Source organism: Heptranchias perlo, chromosome 4 (genome assembly GCF_035084215.1).
Source record: "Heptranchias perlo isolate sHepPer1 chromosome 4, sHepPer1.hap1, whole genome shotgun sequence".
NCBI classification, from domain to species: Eukaryota; Metazoa; Chordata; class Chondrichthyes; order Hexanchiformes; family Hexanchidae; genus Heptranchias; species Heptranchias perlo.
The window spans coordinates 53,641,703-53,663,402 of record NC_090328.1 but is presented as its reverse complement, the minus strand read 5'-3'; the positions used below and the strand labels follow the sequence as shown (position 1 = coordinate 53,663,402).

Below are 21,700 nucleotides of genomic sequence, written 5' to 3'. Positions count from 1 at the left end.
TCCTCCCCTACATCAGTACAGTTATCAGGAATGAAGCAAAAAAGTGACCGAACATGCATCAAATCAGCATTGCAAAACGCTGCAGTTTTGTGCTCCCCAATCATGCCAAAATAACATTGGACAACTAGCTAGAATATGTAGTTTACTGCCTTCTGAGAATTTCTTCTGCATCTCTAGTGATTGAAACTCCACAAGTTCAGAGATCAGCAGGCCTACAGAAACCATGTAATGTCTACTGGTGATTGGGAGGAAAATAAAAGCACAGTACTGATGCCCACTACTAGAGGTCTCTAGTCTGGAAACCCTAATCTCCAGAACCTGTGTTTTTAAGACAGCAGTAAAGAACCTTATAGATTTAGAAAGAATATCCAATTGGATCACTGGAGTTTCTTTTTTTTTTACATCACTGGACTGGTTGTGTAAAACTAAAAGCAAAATACCGCAGATAGAAAAGTGAAAAAATAGAAAATGCAGGAAACACTGAGGAGGTCAGGTAGCATCTGTGGAGAGAGGAAGGTAGAGTTAACGTTTTTGACAATGGGTCATACACCTGAAACATTAACCCTCCCTTCCTCTCTCCATAGATGCTGCCTGACCTGCTGAGCGTTTCCAGCATTTGTTGTTTTTATTTGTGTAAAACTAAAGCGATCAGGTGCTCAAATTCTCACAACTTTGCTGGCAGCTCAAAAACATAGCCGCAAGGATTAATGGTAGACATTTCTATCACAGTGGGTGTTACATTTTTGGGTCTTTTCTACCCCTTCTACTTTGATACTTGTCTCTTCATTTTAGATTACACTCATAGATGAGTCCTAACTCCTTATGGTCTCAAGAGTATCTTCATCTACCCTAATATCTAGGTAAGTGAGGCCAGGGTGATGAACAGAAAACCTCTCTGCAAATTCCTTTACCTTCTGGATCTCTCATGTGCCCCCACAAGAACTTTCTTTGATCTTTGAAAATCAGCAGAACAATACAGTATCAGACCTTATTTTAGCATTTAACAAGTGAATTCATTGAACAAAAGATGAAGTGAATATATAAACAGTAATATAATACATATTCATAGTAGATATACTAACCAATGTCTCAAAAGAAAAATAATAAAATGAATACAATCTCTAGACTAAACAATTATTTTGTAGTTAACCTTTATATGCGCACTTATTCTTTTCTTATATTTCCAACTGCAGGAGCTAACTGGCTTGATCCCTCTCTCTCTCACTCTAAAGATTCCAAATCAACTCAATGATTTGAACAATTCTTGGTCCATACTAATTTCTGAGGGCACACACCAGCAAGGAAGCCTCTCTCATTTTACAAAGCAGTCAATGTGCTGCAGCACTAAGCCAAAGGCAACAGATGAGATTGCCTGTCCTAGCTGCAGGATGACATGGAGGCAGGAAAATAGTAAAAATAGGGTCAAAGCAACTGCTGTTTTAATAAGTGTCATCAAAATAAGATTGATTTTACAATCTATCCTAGCCTAACTCACAGTAACTTGAACATTAAGTGAGTTAGAGTATTTGATACTTACTCAGATTTCTTTTCATATGTCATTGAGGTTTCCTCAATTTTTTTCTCCAGTTCTACCATTATTTCTTCCTTGCTGCTAATGGTTTGTTGAGTTTGGATCAAGTCTTCAGTTGTTGTTTTTAGCCTATTATTTGAAACAACACCACCACCAAATTAGGCTGCTTTTACTCAAATATTTGCGCCCCAATTATTTTCTTTAAATAACATAAGGTTCTTTAAGAATTTCTTCAGAGTTTCTACAGGCGATTGCCCCAAAAATGGATAAAGCAAAAAAGTTTTAAGAATTATCAACAAGTACTAGAACGGGTCTATTAAAAGATTGTTTAAAGGCACTTCCCATAGTTCAACAAGGAGCCTAGCCATACAAAATGGAAGGTCCTAAGTACAATTTCCTATCTCTGCTGAATTAGCTCACATGAGCTGAGGTGTTGTCAGCAGCGCTACAGTTGGCTTCAGCACCCTTGGGTTATGAGGAGAAAGTCAGCTAAAGTTCCTGTTTCCATTTACTATTCAAAGACCCCTCCTGGAAATTTGTGTATGCGTGCATGCGTGTATAGAAATTAGATGAGAACAGAATTGAGCTCAACTATGACTCCTTCCCCCACCCATTCCTCCATGTTCGAGTTACATGTCAACATTCACTGTCATAGGAACATAGGAGTAGGCCATTCAGCCCCTCGTGCCTGCTCTTCCATTTGATAAGATCATGGCTGATCTGTGATCTAACTCCATATACCTGCCTTTGGCCCATATCCCTTAATACCTTTGGTTGCCAAAAAGCTATCTATCTCAGATTTAAATTTAGCAATTGAGCTAGGATCACACGTGAATAATTGGCAATTGGGTAAGTGCAGAAAATTGCCAGAAAAAAATTGGCAAGAGAAAAGGAAAAAAAAGCATTGGAACTTGTTCTTCCTCCCCTGAATTTAAAACATCCACCTTATAATTGTTGGTTAATACTATTCTTGACACAGAGCTACTCAATTGATGTCAGATATGAAACACATCCGGGAGCTGCACATAAGGATCAGTATGTTTCCTTTCAGTCCTAAATGTAGGCATCAGACTTGAAAATTTCAAAACTATATTAGGTACTGTTGTGTAATTAGTTGAAATACATGAACAAAATAAGTCCTGATTTGACATTTAATTGTTCTTTTTTTTATAAATGTTCATTGAAACTAAATAAAGCATCAAGTACTACCCAAACTCTGTTACTGTTAAATATCAATGGCCCAAATGTTTACTTTCTAAAATGTTGAGAAACTACATAGCATTGACATAAGTAAGTGGTAGATCTGAAACTTACGTTGTCTGTAAACTCTCTGCTGTTAAACTGTTCCACAAAATCTCATTGGCTTGAAGGTTTTCCATGTCTTCCAATAACAAAACATCAAACTCAATTCTTGCCTCCTTAATTGGCTGTGACCTGCAAAAAAAAGTCATATACTCAAAATAAAACATAAGCATCTTCTAAGCTACACTTGGTTGTAGCCTTCCAGAACTTGTAAATAATTCTTAGCTAAAGTTTTGTATTACATTGTAAAATGCAGAATGTTACAACCAGAAAGGACTGCAATTACAAAATCCAATCCCCCCAGTAGTGGACAGAATTTACTAACATACCTAATGTACATAAACGATTTGGACTCGGGAATCGAAAGTACAATTTCAAAATTTGCGGATGACACCAAATTGGGGGGGGGTATAGTTAATACCGAGGAAGACTATGACAAAATACAGGAAGACTTTAATAAACTTGCAAAATGGGCGTGTAATTGGCAAATGAATTTCAATATAGATAAGTGTACGGTAGGAAGAATAAGGGGGCCACATACTGCTTGGATAATAAGAGTCTAAATGCGGTAGAGGAGCAGAGGGATCTAGAGGTACGGATATACAAATCACTAAAAGTAGCGATGCAGGTTAATAAGGCCATAAAAAAAGCAAACCAAGCACTTGGGTTCATTTCTAGAGGCATAGAACTGAAAAGCAGAGAAGTTATGTTAAGCTCACACAGAGTGTTAGACCACACTTGGAGTACTGTGAACAGTTCTGGTCTCTATATTATAAAAGGGATGTAGAAGCACTGGAGAAGGTGCAGAAAAGATTTACTCGGATGACATCAGAACTGAGAGATTATACCTATCAGGAAAGATCGGGCAGGCTGGGGCTCTTTTCTCTAGAAAAGAGAAGGCTGAAGGGTGATCTGATAGAGGATTTTAAGATTATGAAAGGGTTTGATGGGGTAGACGTGGATTAGATGTTTCCTGTTGTGGGGGAGACCAGAACTAGGATTTATAAATATAAACTAGTCGCTAATAAATCCAATAGGGAATTCAGGAGAAACGCCTTTACCCAAAAAATGGTTAGAATCTGGAACTCGCTGCCACAAGGAGTAGCTGAGGTGACTAGCATAGATGCATTTAAGGAGAAGTTAGATAAACACATGAGGGAGAAAGAATAGAAGGATATGCTGATCGGGTTAGTTGAAATAGGGAGGGAGAAGGCTCATGTGGAACATAAACACCGGCATGGACCTGTTGGGCCGAATGGCCTGTTTCTGTGCTGTACATTCTATGTAATTCCCTTAAAGCAAAAACAAAAATCAGTTTCTAAACATTCTTTACCTCCAACATATCAGACAACTTTTTTCTGCTAATATGGATGACTGTCCGAATATTTGCAGAGTGTTGAAAGAGTCAGAAGGTTGTGGGTTCAAGCCCCAATTCCAGCACTTGAGCACATAATCTAGGCTGATACTTCCGTGCAGTACTGAAGGAGTGTTGCATTGTCAAAAGTGCCACCTTTCAGATGAGATGTTAAAGTGCTGTCTTTCAGATCTACTTGTTCAGGATGACGTAAAAGATCCCAGAGCACCATTCAAAGAGTTCTACAGCTATCCTGGACAACATTTATTCCTCAATCACCATCACCAAAGCAGATTAACTGGACATTATTTGGGGACTTTGCTGTGTGCAATTTGGTTTCCATATTTTCCAACAGAACAGTGATTACACTTTGAAAGTAATTAATTGGCCGTGAAGCACCTTGGGACACCCTGAGGACGTGAATATATAAATGCTATATAAATGAAAGTTCTTTCGTTCTTATGTCCACTGTTAGATTTCACAAGGAATACTTTACCTATGATTTTCAATGAAGTGGTTGTACTCTGAGCTGGGGTTGATCTGCTCAATAGAATTCAGGACATCTTTATGGATATTTACTATCTCTTCTGTCACAAGGCTGGTTATTTTTGTGTATTCTTCTAGAATTCCCTTTCTACACAGAAAAGTGAAAGCAAAAGAAAGTTAAGAATATCATTAAGTACAGTCTTGTTTGTTATTCCACAAAAGTTCAATTCTACCGTAAAAACAGAAATTGTGACATCCCCATCGAGGGAGATTAGCCTATTGCTAATATCGCTTGAAGAAAATTGCACTGCCATTTTGGTCAAAGTGATTTTCCTCCACTACTCCAAATTCCAAGGCCTAGTACTGGATCACAGACATATTTCTTTGACAAGAGGAAGCAGCATCAAAACCGAGTGCAACACAAGCAATGCAACGCACAAAAAAAAAAGTTTCAAGCAACAGCAGGTCAAAAGAATCATGGGGTAGGCTGGTTGGGCAGCTGTGTGAGCATTTCCTGGAATCATAGAATGGTTACTGCCATGCGGCCCGTGGAGCCTGTGCTGCCTCTCTAAGTTTACTGACCAGCCCGAGCTATGTGGTCACAGGGCCAGTATAAAAAAAACAGTATGCAAAGAAGCCGAGGCTAGTTAAATGGATAAGAAGGTGGATTTTAAAATAAAAAGATAAGGAAGAGGTTTATGAAAGCAAGGAGGAAGTAGACAAGGCAGAGGAATAGAGTACGAAAGCATGGAAGTTGTGTTAAACCTTTATAAAATTCACTGGTTAGGCCCCAGCTGGAGTGTTGTGTCTAATTCTGGGCACCACATTTTAAGAAGGATGAGAAGTTCTTAGAGATGGTGCAGAGGAGATTTACTAGAATGGTATCAGAGATGTGGGACATCAGTGGAAACACAAGAGAAGCTGGGGTTGTTCTCCTTAGAACAGAGGAGGAGGAGAGATTTAATAGAGGTATTCAAAATCATGAACGGTTTTGATAGAGTAAATAAGCAGAAACTGTTTCCAGTGGCAGAAGAGTCGATAACCAGAGGACACAGGCAATTGGCAAAAGAACCAAAGGCGACATGAGGAGAATTTTTTTTTACGCCGCGAGTTGTTATGATCAGGAATGTTCTGCCTGAAAGGATGGTGGAAGCAGATTCAATAATAACTTTCAAAAGGGAATTGGATAAATATTTGAAGGGGAAAAAATTTCAGCTTAGGGGAAAGGGCAGGGGAACGAGACTAATTGGTTAGCTCTTTCAAAGAACCGGCACAGGCATGATTGGCCGAATGGCCTCCTTCTGAGCTGTATCATTTTATGATTCTAAGATCTCTGGATTTAGAAAGAACACTTAAGAGTGCAGGAGTTTAGCGGCTATGAATGGTGCCAAAGAGGGAGTGAAGAACCAGGAATACAACAGAGTCAGAGGCTCACAGTTACATCCAGGGATACATGGCTGGTGAAGATCGCTGAGGCAGGGAGCAGCCAGAATATGGAGTGACTTGAAATTAAATGTATGGATATTGAAGTTAATTTGCTGTAACATGGGGAACCAATGGAACATGAGTTCATATATCTGAGGACATGGACCGTGGCACTCTGAATAAGTTGTAATTGTGGTGCGGAAGTGAGGAGGCCAGCTAAATTGACATTAGAGAAATGAAGCCTCTAAGTGAGGTTGGCCAAATTGCTGGAGTAGCTGATTCAGTTGATGCTGCCGCTTCAATTTGCATTAGTGTCTTGCTGACCAGTGCTACAATTGTAGGAGATGCTATATCAACCATCTGCAAATTTTTCCCCTTCAAGTATTTATCCAATTCCCTTTTGAAAGTTATTATTGAATCTGCTTCCACCACCCTTTCAGGCAGTGTATTCCAGTTCATCATAACTCACTGTGTAAAAAAATTTCTTTGGCTGCCACGTTTCCTACTGTACAACATTGACTCCACTTCAAAAGTACGTCATTGGATGTAAAGCGCTTTGAAACATCCTGAGGTCGTGAAAGATGCTCTATAAATGCAAGTCTTTCTTTTTCCCCACAGATGGAGTTTGATTAAATGCTAAGATTTTCAAAGTTTTTCCTGAAAATTGTGAAGTTGGGAGTGTGGAAAATAAAATACTATCCAAATCCATTCAATTTCAAAGTTGTAAAAATGATAAAAGTTTTTACGAAGCCATTTCCAATGGTTGTTGAAAGTCATTTTCTAATTGTAGAATTAGATCATTATAAGATAATGTTCTCCTGTGTTTTTTTTATTAGATATGTTTTCCTTTTGTTTCTAACAAAATTGAAGTAAATTCAGCATTAAAATGTTAAGATTTATCTTCAATTGAAAATTATCCAGAAAATACTGAACTCCAAATAAAATACGTGCACAGAAAATAACCAGAATGAGCAGTTTCTGTCAATAGTCATTTGAAACCTAAATCTCAAGGCAATATGCTATTGAGTATAAGGTTTTCCCCAACTACAGAAAATACCCCTCCCCAAAACAAAATCATGTCTCGTTCCGATAGGGAAAATACACAAATTTTAGTTAAAACCATCAATCTGTTAATGCAGCAGTGTAACACTGACGAACAGATCCAACTTGATGCCACAGCCATGATGTCCCTATATCAGAGAAGATCAAGCGCAATTAAAATGAATCCTTCTTAAAAGAAACTGGAAACCGTTATTCAACCAGCATACTTGAAGTGCACACACACAAAAAAGTAACTGGTTGATGCACTGAGCCAAACATTTTTAAATTTTCAAGGAAATGAAAACACATTCTCATGTCATGTTACATACCTAGTACTTAATGCTGTTAATTCTCCAATGTCAACAGAAGACATGGTATTTTTTTAATTCATTCATGAGATGTGGGCGTCGTTGGCGAGGCCGGCATTTATTGCCTAATTGCCCTCAAGAAGGTGGTGGTGATGGTAATGCCGTTGAATGTCAAGGGGAGGTGGTTAGATTCTGTCTTGTTGGAGATGATGTGGAGATGCTGGTGATGGACTGGGTTGTACAAATGTAAGGAATCTTACAACACCAGGTTATAGTCCAACAGGCACTTGTCTGGTGCAAATGTTACTTGCCACTTATCAGCCCAAGCTTGGATGTTGTCCAGGTCTTGCTGCATGCGGGCTTGGACTGCTTCATTATTTGAGGGGTTGCGAATGGAGCTGAACAATGTGCAATCATCAGCGAACATCCCCATTTCTGATATTATGATGGAGGGATGGTCATTGATGAAGCAGCTGAAGATGGTTGGGCCTAGGACACTGCCCTGAGGAACTCCTGCAGCAGTGTCCTGAGGCTGAGATGATTGGCCTCCAACAACCACTACCATCTTCCTTTGTGCTTGGTATGACTCCAGCCACTGGAGAGTTTTCCCCGATTCCCATTGACTTCAATTTTACTAGGGCTCCTTGGTGCCACACTCGGTCAAATGCTGCCTTGATGTCAAGGGCAGTCACTCTCACCTCACCTCTGGAATTCAGCTCTTTTGTCCATGTTTGGATCAAGGCTGTAATGAGGTCTGGAGCCGAGTGGTCCTGGCGGAACCCAAACTGAGCATCGGTGAGCAGGTTATTGGTGAGTAAGTGCCGCTTGATAGCACTGTCGACGACACCTTCCATCGCTTTGCTGATGATTGAGAGTAGACTGATGGGGTGGTAATTGGCCGGATTGGATTTGTCCTGCTTTTTGTGGACAGGACATACCTGGGCAATTTTCCACATTGTCGGGTCGATGCCAGTGTTGTACCTGTATTGGAACAGCTTGGCTAGAGGTGCAGCTAGTTTTGGAGCACAAGTCTCCAGCACTACAGCTGGGATGTTGGCAGGGCCCATAGTCTTTGCTGTATCCAGTGCACTCAGCCGTTTCTTGATATCACGTGGAGTGAATCGAATTGGCTGAAGACTGGCTTCTGTGTTGGTGGGGATATCGGGGAGGCCGAGATGGATCATCCACACGGCACTTCTGGCTGAAGATTGTTGCAAACGCTCAGCCTTGTCTTTTGCACTCACGTGCTGGACTCCGCCATCATTGAGGATGGGGATGTTTGCAGAGCCTCCTCCTCCCGTTAGTTGTTTAATTTAGAGTTGATAGATATACACAAAAGAAAATCTAGAGCAGCAAATGCAAGACAATAGTTAATTCTGATGGATTTCCTCTTTTAAAAAATGTGAATCCTACATTCTAAGCTAGTTACATAGGGAAAACTGGGCTCAATGGATATTGTAAATGTCAGTAGTAGAAAAAAAGTTAAAATGTAAAGTCTGCACGAATAGATTCTTGGATGAGCTGATCCAAGTAATCAAAAACATTAGCTAAGGATATTCCTTAGACTGCAGATGCATGCGTTTTGGAAGATTCAGAATATATTTGTAAATCAGATTTGCTCTACAGCCCTGTTGGCGATCAAATGTTTACTCAAATTTATTTTTCATCCGATTGCATAGGACTGGAAGCAATAACTGAAACAGAAAGCCACAAAGGAACATCCTGGACAATATCTAGGCTTGGGCTGAAGTGTGGTGCGAATATTACTTACCACTTTAGTGCCAGGCAGTGATCATCTCGAACGAGAAAGAGTCTAACTACTTCCCCTTGACATTCAATGGCACTACCACTACCGAATCCCCCACCATCAACATCCTGGGTGTCACCATTGACCAGAAACTCAACTGGACCAGCCATATAAATGCTGCTACAGCAGGTCAGAGGCTGGTTATTCTGCGGCGAGTGGCTCACCTCCTGACTACCACCACTTACAAGGCACAAGTCAGGAGTATAATGGAATACTCTCCACTTGCATGGATGGATACAGCTGCAACAACATTCGACAAGCTCGACACCATCCAGCGCAAAGCAATCTGCTTGATCGGCAGCCCATCCACCATCTTAAAAATCCACTCCCTCCACCACTGGTGTATAGTGGCTGCAGTGTGTACAATCTACAGGATCCACTGTAGCAACTTGCCATGTCTTCTTCTACAGCACCTCCCCAGTCCTCAACCTCCACCACCAAGAAGGACAAGTGCATCAAGTACATGGGAGCACCATCACCTCTTAAGTTCCCCTCCAAGTCACACACCATCCTGACTTGGACATGTATCACTGTTCCTTCATGGTCGCCGGAATACCCTACCGAACAGCATTGTAGGAGCACCTTCACCACATGGACTGCAATGGTTCAAGATGGGGGCTCACCACCACCTTCTCAAGGGCAACTAGAGATGGGCAATAAATGCCTTGCCAGCAATGCCCACATCCCGAAACTGAATTTAAAAAAAAATTCTTAAAGTCACTCACAGGGGAAGAGAGTGGGAAGAATGGAATTTAGAACAAATCGTTTTACTTTTACATTCTATAGCATACACTTCAGGGAATCTAATAAATGTACTGGCCAAATTATCTTTTGAGCAACAATGAATTAAAAAAAACTACAGTTACAAGCTTATAATTATCAGAAACCTCAATTATCCAAACCAATTATCCGTTCTTCAAGCAGTTACATAACTGAAAAAATGACCTGCGTAGTAGGGTCATCTTTATTAGTCAAATGATACGCATCCTCTATACATTGTCGGAGTATAGACTAACATGACTCAGTCCACAAGTTGAGCGTGCAAATGAAGTGTCATGCTGTAAATTATCCAAAAAGTATCTGGTGTCAACTGGCATCAATGCTGCTTCAGTAGGACTGTCCAGGGATCTTTAAGATGCCCTGTTTGATTAAGTCCCATTTTAAAGATAAATAGGGATGGAATATAATCTGTCTTCGATTTACGTCGATCTCAGTATAGGTCAATACCAACATTCCTCCTGTGACGTCAATGAATTCTTGGTAGCAAGCAGCATTAGATGGTTCTTGTGCCAGTCCAACAACTGCCACTTGCTGGATTTTTTGACTCGCTCTGCTTATATATCTTCCTTGGCATATCAGGAGAAACATGGTTCAGTCATTCTTTACTGGCGCATTTTATAAACCCAAGGCAAATTTAGGAAGTTATGCTAACTTCAGACAACAAACTTTTTTTACAATGATCACAGGCACTTGTAATGATGAATGAATTATTGCATTAGACTTTGGCAGATATTGTGCAAATGTACTCATCCAACTATAGAAGCACTGATGCTGCTTTGATGCAGGTGATGTATGGCATGGGCCAGTGATAAAATTTATACCATACAACTAAGCCAAGCTGGGTCACATGTTGCGTGATGAGTGCAAAATTCCAATTTGTGTCTTAGGCCCTTGCATGCTACTGCTATTGTTTATTTTTTGAATCCACTTCTGCCACACTTTCAGGCAGTGCATTCCAGATCATAACTTGCTGCATACAAAAATTTGTCCTAATCTCCCCTCTGGCTCTTTTCCCAATTATCTTAAATCTGTGTCCTCTAGTTACCAACCCACCTGCCAGTACAAACAGTTTATCCTTAGTTACTCTATCAAAACCCCTCATAAATTTGAACACCTCTATTAAATCTCCCCTTTACCTTTTCTGCTCTAAAGAGAATAATCCTAGATTCTCTAGTCTCTCCACATAACTGAAGTCCCTCATACCTGGTATCATTTTAGTAAATCTCATCTGCACCTTCTCCAAGGCCTTGACATCCTTCCTAAAGTATAAGTGCCCAGAACTGGTCACAATACTCTAGTTGAGGCCTAACCAGTGATTTAATAAAAGTTTACCATTATGTCCTTGTACTCTATGCCTCTATTTATAAAGCCAAGGATCCCATATACTTTTTTAACAGCCTTCTCAATTTATCCTTCCACCTTCAAAGATTTGTGTATGACATCACATTTGATTAAAAGTGAATCGCTTTCCATACTTTCTTAAGCTAGTCCTGAAAAGGATAGCTTAATACATACACATACATATATATATTTTTTTTTTTTAAAAGAGGATTCTGAGCTGGTGCTGACAGCTCAGGCTGCTGGGCAATGTAAAAGAAAACTCAAACAGGCTAAATTAACAGCATTTCATACTCTAATCTAACTTCCTCGTATAATGAAGCTGGAGACTTAGTCCCATTTTTTTTAAAATTGAGATCCAATGAAAGGAAAAGTCTGTACAGGACTAGGAACTTCATATTCCTGGTTATATTTTCAGGAAAGATAAAGAGAGCACCAAGAGGATGAGGTGGTAGTGCTGGTGATGGATTCCATCCTCGCACTATAATCTAAGATATCCTGGAGGTTGCATTAAGAAAGAATCCATATCAATGGAGTTAAGAACAAGGAAAGGAAATAGGAACTTAGTAACTGCTGGACAAAGAAAGACCAAGGTTCATTAATTTGTCTTCTACCATCCTGGTAGTCACATGAAACAACGATAATGGAACTGTTGACTAATCATGGCAATCAATCTCTATTAATTTGTGTACAATTGACCCAGACATAAGGCAAGAAAACCTCCAGTGATGGAAGGCTTTGGGACTCATCGGTCGAAAGTCACCTGTTCTCCCCTAGCATGCTACATTTACCATATGCCATGTCTCAAATTACTCATATACTGTATATATATATATATATATTTCTCTCTCAATGAAATCTTATAGTACAATTGTAGATGTGCCTTACAGGCCAAAAAAGTGGAGAAGCAATAGAGGTGGAGATCAGCAAGCAGTTCAGAAAGATATGCAAGAACAGGACAATAGTATTGTGAGATTTTAAGTATCCCAAGATAGAATGGAACAAAGATAATGCATGTGGTCCTAGTGCATCCATGACTGCTTCAAGATCAGTATGTTTCTAGTCCAAAAAGTAAAGAACCATTGCTTGATTTAGTTCCGGGGAATGAAGTGGGGCAAATATAATTGATGCGAGTTTAGGAGAACAACTGGGAAATAGTAACCACAGCATACTTAGGTTCAATGGAAGAATAGAACAGGATAATGAGGAATCAATGATAAGGGTGCCAAAGGGAGGGGTTGACCGAGTATTTTTTTCTTGAAGGGAAAATTGGATAAATATTTGAAGCAGAGAAAAATACAAGGTATGGGGAGAGCATGGGGAAATGGAATTAATTTTGGATTGACCTAAAAGAGTCAGAAAAACACGATGAACTGAATGGCCTCCTTCTGTGCTGTAATCTTCTATAATTCTAAAACAAACAGATACAATGGCTCTGGTCAGGGGGCATTGTATGAGAGTGGCAAGATGTGGGACGAAGCATGTGAACCACCAATTATCCATAATGTCATGGCATTTCCAAGCGTATATTTACCCCCCAAACCAATCAACCTAGGCAATATGCTTATAGGTTATGGAGGATACAGCATGAAGAAAAATTAACATTTCAAAACAGTCCAACTCAGGAAGCTATAGACAGACGTTCAACACAAATTGTTTTTAATGCCGCAAATAGAGTATTGTATCTGCTGTTTAGTGCCAATAGCAGTTAATACTTAATTTTGGAGAAACAATGGCACTGGTTTCAGCAAGGGCCACAAAAATTGTGAATTGTCTTTTTCAGTACTAGGTACCACATGAAAAGCAACAACTCTTATAACCACATGAAAAGATAATGATTTCTGTTTCCAAAATACACTTAAAAACTGCATTACTTAGTGCTGAAAAGACAAATCACAAAGGACGCAGAAGAAAATGCAGCTTTTGGACATACATGAAAAATAAAGAAAGAATGGTTGATTTTTTTCAGACTCCAAGATTGTGCAATAGAATTTTTAGCAACTCCCAACAGCGGCTCAAGCCAATCATTTGCCCTATAGGCAATATTAAACATGTGGTGTGCCTCTTGTAACCAGATGGCAAACATTTGCTTGCAGTCATTTCTTATGTCTGTTGACAATTTATTAAATGTAATCAGTTGTAATGCATTTTGTGCTCAGGAATGAAACTTTTTCACTGTGGGTATGGGAGTAATTTTCTAAGTACGTGCTGGCAGCAAGGGCCTTTCTTACCGCAGCACACATCAGATAATCACAGGCAAGATGCCTGCAATTTTGATGACCATTGCATAGATGATCACCAGCCTTCCCTCCCAGGCTCCTGCAACAGGGGAACTCTCTCATAAGAGCATTAGAATATGTAAACAATCAGAGGCCAGGCACTCGTGCAATTTCAGTTAAATATCAAGAACAAAGTAGTAAAATCCACAATGTGCACGTTGTGAAGTAAAGGTTATATTTATTTTGCATTTATATCTGTAGTTATGTAAGAGGAACACCCATGGGATAATAGTTGAAAGGCATTCAGAAAGTGGGTGGCAGGAGTGGGTCAAATGTTGGGACTGTTGGTGTGCCACGGAGGAGGGTTTGCTTAGGAGAATCTCTCCTCCATAATTCGTTGCCTTACAGCTCGGACAGCTGGCAGCACTGCTCGGCCTTAGTCTTCCTCCTCATCACCTTTTCCCTGGTCCCTTTCTTCATCTTGCTCCTGCACGTCCTTCTGTGGCTGCAGCAAGGCTCAGCCCCTCTGAATAGCACAGTCATGTAGCATGCAGCAAACCAGTGCAAATCGGGAGAATTGCTCGGCGCTGTTTCTTATGTTCTTACATATTGCAGGACTATACTGGATCAGTCTAGGAACCAGAACCTTTATTTGAGGACGCCTATGGTTTACTCAATAAAAACTCCGATTTCTGTATAGATCTTATTGTATCGGCATGTAGTGCCTGTGCCCAGGTTCCTGACAGGAGGTATGAGCCAGGTGCAGAATGGATACCCATTGTCTCCAAGGAGTCAGCCTTACATCCGCTGGTCTGGGTCGAAGACAGGAGGAATTGAGAACTGGCACAGTATGATGGCATCATGACAACTGCCAAGAAACCAGGCTCAGACCTGCATTATTAACTGCCTGTGGTCACAGTCCACCTGAATACTCAAGGAGTGGAACCCCTCTCTGTTGTAAATCATGGCTGGTTCCTGAAGGGGAGATCACAGTTGCACTGTGTAGGCAGTCCTTGGCCCTGGGAAAATCCGACATCTCTCTCTGCTGTATGGACAGCAAACTGAATGTTGCTGATGTCACCGGTTACAGTGTGAAATGACCCTATGGCATAGAAGTTGAGAACCACCATTACCTTCACAGCCACAGGCAGTGGTGTGTGCGCTCTGGTATTTGGCTCTAATTCCTGCTGCAAAAGATGACATGGGTCAGTGACTGCCTGCCTGCTGAAGCACAACCTCCTCACACACTGTTCCTCCGTCATGTTGAGGAAGGAGGAAGCCTCCGAAAGCTTGTGAATTTAAAATAAAATTGCTGGACTATAACTTGGTGTTGTAAAATTGTTTACAATTGTCAACCCCAGTCCATCACCGGCATCTCCACATCATGTTGAGGTAAGACATTCTTTTCTGGAAGACCCGCATGTTGTAACGCTCGATTGGCCCTTGCCTCCTTTGACCCTCCACAGGTCTTTGCTGGCGTGCTTACTGTTGCTGCTGCTGTGGCAGCCTCAATGGTAATCCCAGCAATATACCCATCTTTTCTGGTACTGCTGCAGGCAATGAAGTCAAACAGTGCAGCTGTAGCCAAAGGTCAGCTCTAAACCAATAGCTGTGTATGCTCAGAAACTGCCAAAACAGCCATAAAATGGCTCCAAAAATCTCCATAGCCAAAACTGACTTTCCTTAATGGAGGTTGGATTCCCTTTAAATACCGCTGCTTCGGCCAGCTTCCAGTATGTTCACACCATGTTTTTCTGGGAGTGCATAAGAATGAGTGAATGAAATGCTCCCAGCCACCAATTTCACAAAGGGGTCCTAATTCAAGTGCAAGGCCCCTATTTACATATTTTAATGGGGCCAGCATTCATTTCAGGTGGCTACCAGGGATGCTGAAAGCGCACCTTAAGCAACAGGGCGGCAGACGTTTTTGTGCACACTGCTGGCACAGGATGTCCCATGAAATTGGTAAGTGGAACGCCGATTTCATACTCAAAAACCTGGCGAAATGTAAAAGAATTTCTTTAAGAGCCTTGACAATAACTACAGCTATGTTAGAATGGATAGAGTGATCACAATACACAATTCATAGCATGTACAGCAAAATGAAATTTTAGATTGAATTATTTCATAGTTCAGTCAAACTTCAAAAATATTTGTGGGTCATTATACTATGGCAGGGATGTGCTGCTATCAACGTTAATTTTAGCCATCAACATTTTGCAATACACTATCCATTCACTAATGCCATAAATGTATTTTAGTGCTAAAATAGTTTTGACAGTATTTTGTGATCAGGAAAACTTACACTACATTACTTTTGGAACTGAGGCCATAAAAGTGCTGTCTGTGAACTGTTTGAATATTTGTGGGCTGTCATTTAGTGTTTGGTTAGTCTTGATGTTTTCTTGAGGTTTATTCAAAATAATTACTGATTTTCTTGAACTTAACCTGTTTTTTTAGGCTCCAATCCGTCCCACATTTCTACATTTCAAGACTTCATTCTATGGCTGCAAAGCTCTTTGGGATGTCCTGAGGACGTAAAAATTGCTATATAAATGGAACTTCTTTCTGGCTAATTGAGGAAAGCTGATTTACTTATCTGCTATTGCTCTTACTTTTGGTTTTGCCAATTTTATTTTTTTAATAAATTTGATTCATAGTTGTAGTCTGAGATCTACCGTCTATCAGAGTGTTATTTATCCAACAGCCGGAGAGATCTGGATGTACTGTTTCCGATGTAAACAGGGTTATTTTTCACCAAGGGCACAGTGCCTCCCAAATTACTTTGTACATTAAGTCACATTTCAGTTCATCGGGAGCATGAACTTGCTTTACATTAGGCACCTGAATCATGAAACTACTCAATGCCTTAACCACCTAAACCATCAGGGAAGACAGGAAATAATTCAATAGTATATATCTGGCTGGAAAGGAGTCACACTTGAAATTCACACTCTAGATTTTAAAACGAGAGGTAACGGACATGCAACAGTACTTCTTGGCCGCTGAGCTCTTAACCGGTTACATGCCATTTCGCACTATACTGCGGACTTGAACACGGCTATTCTTTTCAGCCATAAAGAGAAACATCTGTTGCAAGGCATGGAAAAGGTGATGTTGCAAAAAAAAACTGTCTAATGACTGGATGTTTGAAATAGCACAAACCATTCTGAGGAATTCTACCACCGCTTGATGCAAAAGGGAGCTTCAGCATCCAACTTATCAAATGGACAAGATGAAATGGCCTTGTGAAAAATCAACTATCTGGAACTAAAATGTCAGTCTGGTCAGAGGTGGGCCATTGGTGTAACATGAACAGCCTGACAATAGTGGCATTTCATTCTGTTTGCCTTCCATCCCCTTTCAGTGATAGCCACTACCAAACTGGAATTCTCAACATTCCCAGAGAGACCAATTCAAGTTAGTGGAAGAGCCAAGAGTTGTACAACCAACATACATAAGAAATAAGAACTGGAGTAGGCCACATGGCCCCTCAAGCCTGCTCCACCATTCAATCAGACCATGGCTGATCATGGCTACGGGTGCTCAGGGAGAAAATCTCAAGAAGTAGTCAACAAAAATTCTAACCTCAGCTTTGTTTAAAATGTACAATAGGAACCTTACAAAAGGTATGCAAGATGCTTCACAGGACAAGGAAATTAAACCTTCACACACAGCCAATTAGCAGGAAAAAACACCTACTGGTATAGGGTTGAGAAGAGCAAGATTTATAATGAATATCAGTATGAACTTCTTTTATACAGAAGTCACCAAAAGGTAGAGTAGACTGCCAAGAAAGACAATTCAGAACAGTTAGATGTGTAAACAGTGATTGTATTCTGGATAGATATCAAATAAACAGAATAGCCTTCTTAATTTTATATACAACAAAGTCCAATAATGAAGTCAATATCGAAAGTTTTTTGCAACACGCTTAGACTTATTTTTATGCCTGTTCTAAACGCAGATGGCAAAGTATGGCTTGCTCTAGTTCCAATGAAGTACACTCAAGGTTAATCATTCAATGCCCACTGGTTCTTTTTATTGTTCATTCACGGGATGTGGGCGTCACCACTAAGACCAGCATTTTTGCCCATCGCTAGTTGTTCTCGAGAAGGTAGTGGTGGGCCTTTTTCTTGAACCACTGCAGTTGTGTGGTGAAGATGCTCCACACTGTAGTTATGTAGGGAGTTCCAGGATTTTGACTCAGCAACGACAAAAAAGCAGCGATATATGTCTTGGAGAGAAACTTGGAGGTGATGGTGTTCCCATGCACCTGCTGCCCTTGTCCTTCTAGGTGGAGGGCACAGGTTTGAGAGGTGCTGCTGAAGGATGCTCAGAGTTGCTGAAGTGCATCCTGTAGCTATAATACACTATAGCCATAGCATGCCGGTGATGGAGGAGGTGGATATTTAGGCTAGTGGATGAAGTACCAAACAAGCAAACTGCTGTGCCCTGGATGGTGGTGTGCTTAGAGTGTTGTTGCAACTGCAACCATCCAGGCAAGTGGGAAGTATTCAATTACACTCCTGACTTGTGCCTTGTAGGTGGTGAAAAGGCTTTGGGAGTCAAGAGATGAGGCACTCCCTGCAGAATACCCAGCTTCTGACCTACTGTAGCAGCCACAGCACTTACATGGCTGGCGCTGTTGAGTTTCTGGTCAATGGTAACCCCTAGCATCATGTTGATGGTGTGGGGGTACGAGGAGGGTGTTCGGCGATGGTAATGTCATTGAATGTCGTGAAGGTGGTTAGACTCAATCTTGTTGGAAATGGTCATTGCCTAGCACTTGTGTGATGTAAATGTTGCTTGCCATTTATAAGACTACAGCTGGATGGTGTCCAAGTCTTGCTGCATGCAGGCATGGACTGCTTCATTAGCTGAGGAAATGCAAATGGAGCTGAACACTGCAATCAACAGCGAACAGCCCCACTTCTGACCTTATGATGGAAGGAAGGTGCTGAAGAAATCTGGGCCAAGGACACTGCCCTGAGGAACTCCTGCACATCCTGGGACTGACATGATTGACCTCCAGCAACCACAACCATCTTGTACTAGGTATGACTCTAGCCACTGGAGTTTTCCCCCTGATCCCCAATGGCCAGTTTTGTCAGGGGTGGTTGGTGCCACACGATCGAATGCTGCCTTGATATCAAAGACACTCTCTCTCCCCTCACCTCTGAAATTCAGGTTGGCTCCACATTTGGACCAAGGTTGTAATGCGTTCTGGAGCCAAGTGGTCGCGGCAGAACTCAAACTGAGCAAGTTATGGGTGAGTTTGAAAGCACTATTGACAACTCCTATCACTTCGCTGCTACGTGGATGTAGGCTGATGCAGCGATAAGTACCTGGGTTAGACACTTTTTTCGACAAAAGCCTGCGACTAAATAGCCCACCCAGCTCCTCCATCACAGATGTATAGTACACACAAAAAATAATTTGGAAATCTTCCATTTTAAGCTATCATCTAGTTTTAGTACAGCAACAAGCAGCAGGGGATTGTACTTGAATGTTTTGACTTTTGTTAGCTTATCAATTGCCAAACTATTTGGAGGAAGCTAATGCAGTGACTTATCTTTATATTCTAAGCATATCGAAGAAGAGGTCAGAAGTGTGAAAACATTGTTATTTTTACACACACTATTCCAGAATACAGAAAGCTATTCTGCAGCATCCATACAATGAGCAGGAACGCCAAAGTGCTAGCCACGTTCAAATTGGCCATGTTTCGCTTTTTTTGGCCATGTTCAGATCCGTTTGCTTGGACTTAAATGAAACAAACAGTTAGAATCTTTTCACAATTTGGACAAAGATTCTAATAATGATTTTATATGCAAAGTTGAGTTAAGATTTCATTAAAGTCAAAAATTGAGAACTTTGAAGTTGGCCTTTTATTAATTTTGAAAAATCTAAGTGTTCACCTGGCCCTTGTAAATTTAATCTTAATTTCTACATTACTTTCTATCACAATTTCTGTTTCAGTATTCTTCTTTATTAAATTATCCATAGAAATATTCCAATGAAGGATAATTGGGTTTTTGAAATAAAATCTTTTACAACTAATAGGTGAGCAGAAATTCTTTAATGCAAATGAGATACATTTTTAATTAAATTATAGAGTATCAAAAAGAATTAGCAAGTTTTTTTAAAGTGACTTTTGGATTATATCTCAAAGTCAAAATATTAAATTAATGATGAGGAATATTATTATGCAAAGTATTTTGCATTTAAATTAGATGCATTTTCTTTTTAACCTGTGGAAGAGTGTAATTATTGTTGACTTATGAGTTTATAGCTTTCACATTATGTATTTAACCTGAAACACTAATTAAAAAGTGAACGATGCACAGTTCTAAAAGAAGAAAAATGCATCCAATTTAAATAAAAACTACTTCTGTATTATGAAACTTAAACCAAAAGCATATATGCAGAATGTTCCACATCCTGAAAAAATGCAAAACTGCCAACACTGGTAAAGTGCATTTGCCTATAATAGATGTAAAACTGTGCAAGGTGGCAAAATTTCTATGCAAAATACTTCCCATAATATAATATTTCTAGTCATCAATTTAATATCTTGAAATTGAAGAGCTATAATCCAAAAGTCACTACGATAGACACTTTTTTTTAAAAAAAGCTTGCCAATTCTGTGATACTGTAATTTAATACTGCTAAAAATGTATTTTTTTTTTATTTGTTCATGGGATGTGGCATCGCTGGCAAGGCCAGCATTTATTGCCCAGCCCTAATTGCCCTCGAGAAGGTGGTGGTAAGCCGCCTTCTTGAACCGCTGAAGTCCGTATGGTGAAGGTTCTCCCACAGTGCTGTTAGGTAGGGAGTTCCAGGATTTTGACCCAGCGACGATGAAGGAACGGCGATATATTTCCAAGTCGGGATGGTGTGTGACTTGGAGGGGAACGTGCAGGTGGTGTCGTTCCCATGTGCCTGCTGCTCTTGTCCTTCTAGGTGGTAGAGGTCGCGGGTTTGAGAGTTGCTGTCGAAGAAGCCTTGGCGAGGTGCTGCAGTGCATCCTGTGGATGGTACACACTGCAGCCACAGTGAAGGGAGTGAATGTTTCGGGTGGTGGATCCAGTGCCAATCAAGTGGTCTGCTTTGTCCTGGATGGTGTTGAGTTTCTTGAATGTTGTTGGTGCTGCACTCATTTGCATTAAAGAATTTCTGCACACCTATCAGTTGTAAAAGATTTTATTTCAAAAACCCAAATATCCTTCATTGGAATATTTCTATGGATAATTTAATAAGGAACAATACAGAAACAGAAATTGTGATAGAAAGTAATGTAGAAATTAAGATTAAATTTACAAGGGCCAGGTGAACACTTAGATTTTTTTAAATTAATAAAAGGCCAACTTCAAAGTTCTCATTTTTTGACTTGAATGAAATCTTAACTCAACTTTGCATATAAAATCATTATTAGAATCTTTGTCCAAATTGTGAAAAGATTCTAACTGTTTGTTTCATTTAAGTCCAAGCAAACGGATCTGAACATGGCCAAAAAAAGCAAAACATGGCCAATTTGAACATGGCTAGCACTTTGGCGTTCCTGCCCATTGTATGGATGCTGCAGAATAGCTTTCTGTATTCTGGAATAGTGTGTATAAAAATATCATGGTTTCACACTTTATATTCTAAGCATATTTAAGAAGTGGGCAGATCAGTCACTGCATCAGCTTCCTCCAAATATTTTCGAAATATCTACTTTTAATCTCACAAAACTCAAAACATTCATGTACGACCCCGATGCTTGTAGCTGCACTAAAACTAGGCGATAGCTTAAAATGGAAGATTTCTAAATTATTTTTTGTGCGCACTATACATCTCTACGATTGAGGAGCTGGGTGGGCTATTTGGTCGCAAACTTCTACCAATACCTATGCATTAGCCATAAGGAAGCACAGTAAGTTGACACAAATTTCCCTTTCTTGCACTTGGTATCTGGCTGAAAGAAGATAGTGTCTTGCATTTATATAGTACCTTTAATGCAGATAGCCATCCCAAAGCGCTTCAGAGACATTTAAAAAATGGATGCCAAATCAAAAGGGGGAGATATTACGAGAGGGACCAAATGTTTGGTCGAGGAGGTGGTTT

At 40.2% G+C, this 21,700-nt stretch overlaps 1 protein-coding gene across 6 annotated transcripts in view; it reads right to left on the bottom strand.

Moving 5' to 3' along the window:
• fer (fer (fps/fes related) tyrosine kinase) overlaps nt 1-21,700 on the bottom strand; it is a 284,400-nt gene that overhangs the window by 205,308 nt on the left and 57,392 nt on the right. For all 6 annotated transcript variants that reach the window (XM_067982928.1, XM_067982929.1, XM_067982931.1 and 3 more), the window contains 3 exons: nt 4,684-4,821; nt 2,846-2,965; nt 1,538-1,660 (listed from right to left, as the gene is read on the bottom strand). In XM_067982928.1, coding sequence (XP_067839029.1) covers nt 1,538-1,660; nt 2,846-2,965; nt 4,684-4,821 — 381 coding nt within the window. The remainder of the gene's footprint in view (nt 1-1,537; nt 1,661-2,845; nt 2,966-4,683; nt 4,822-21,700) is intronic.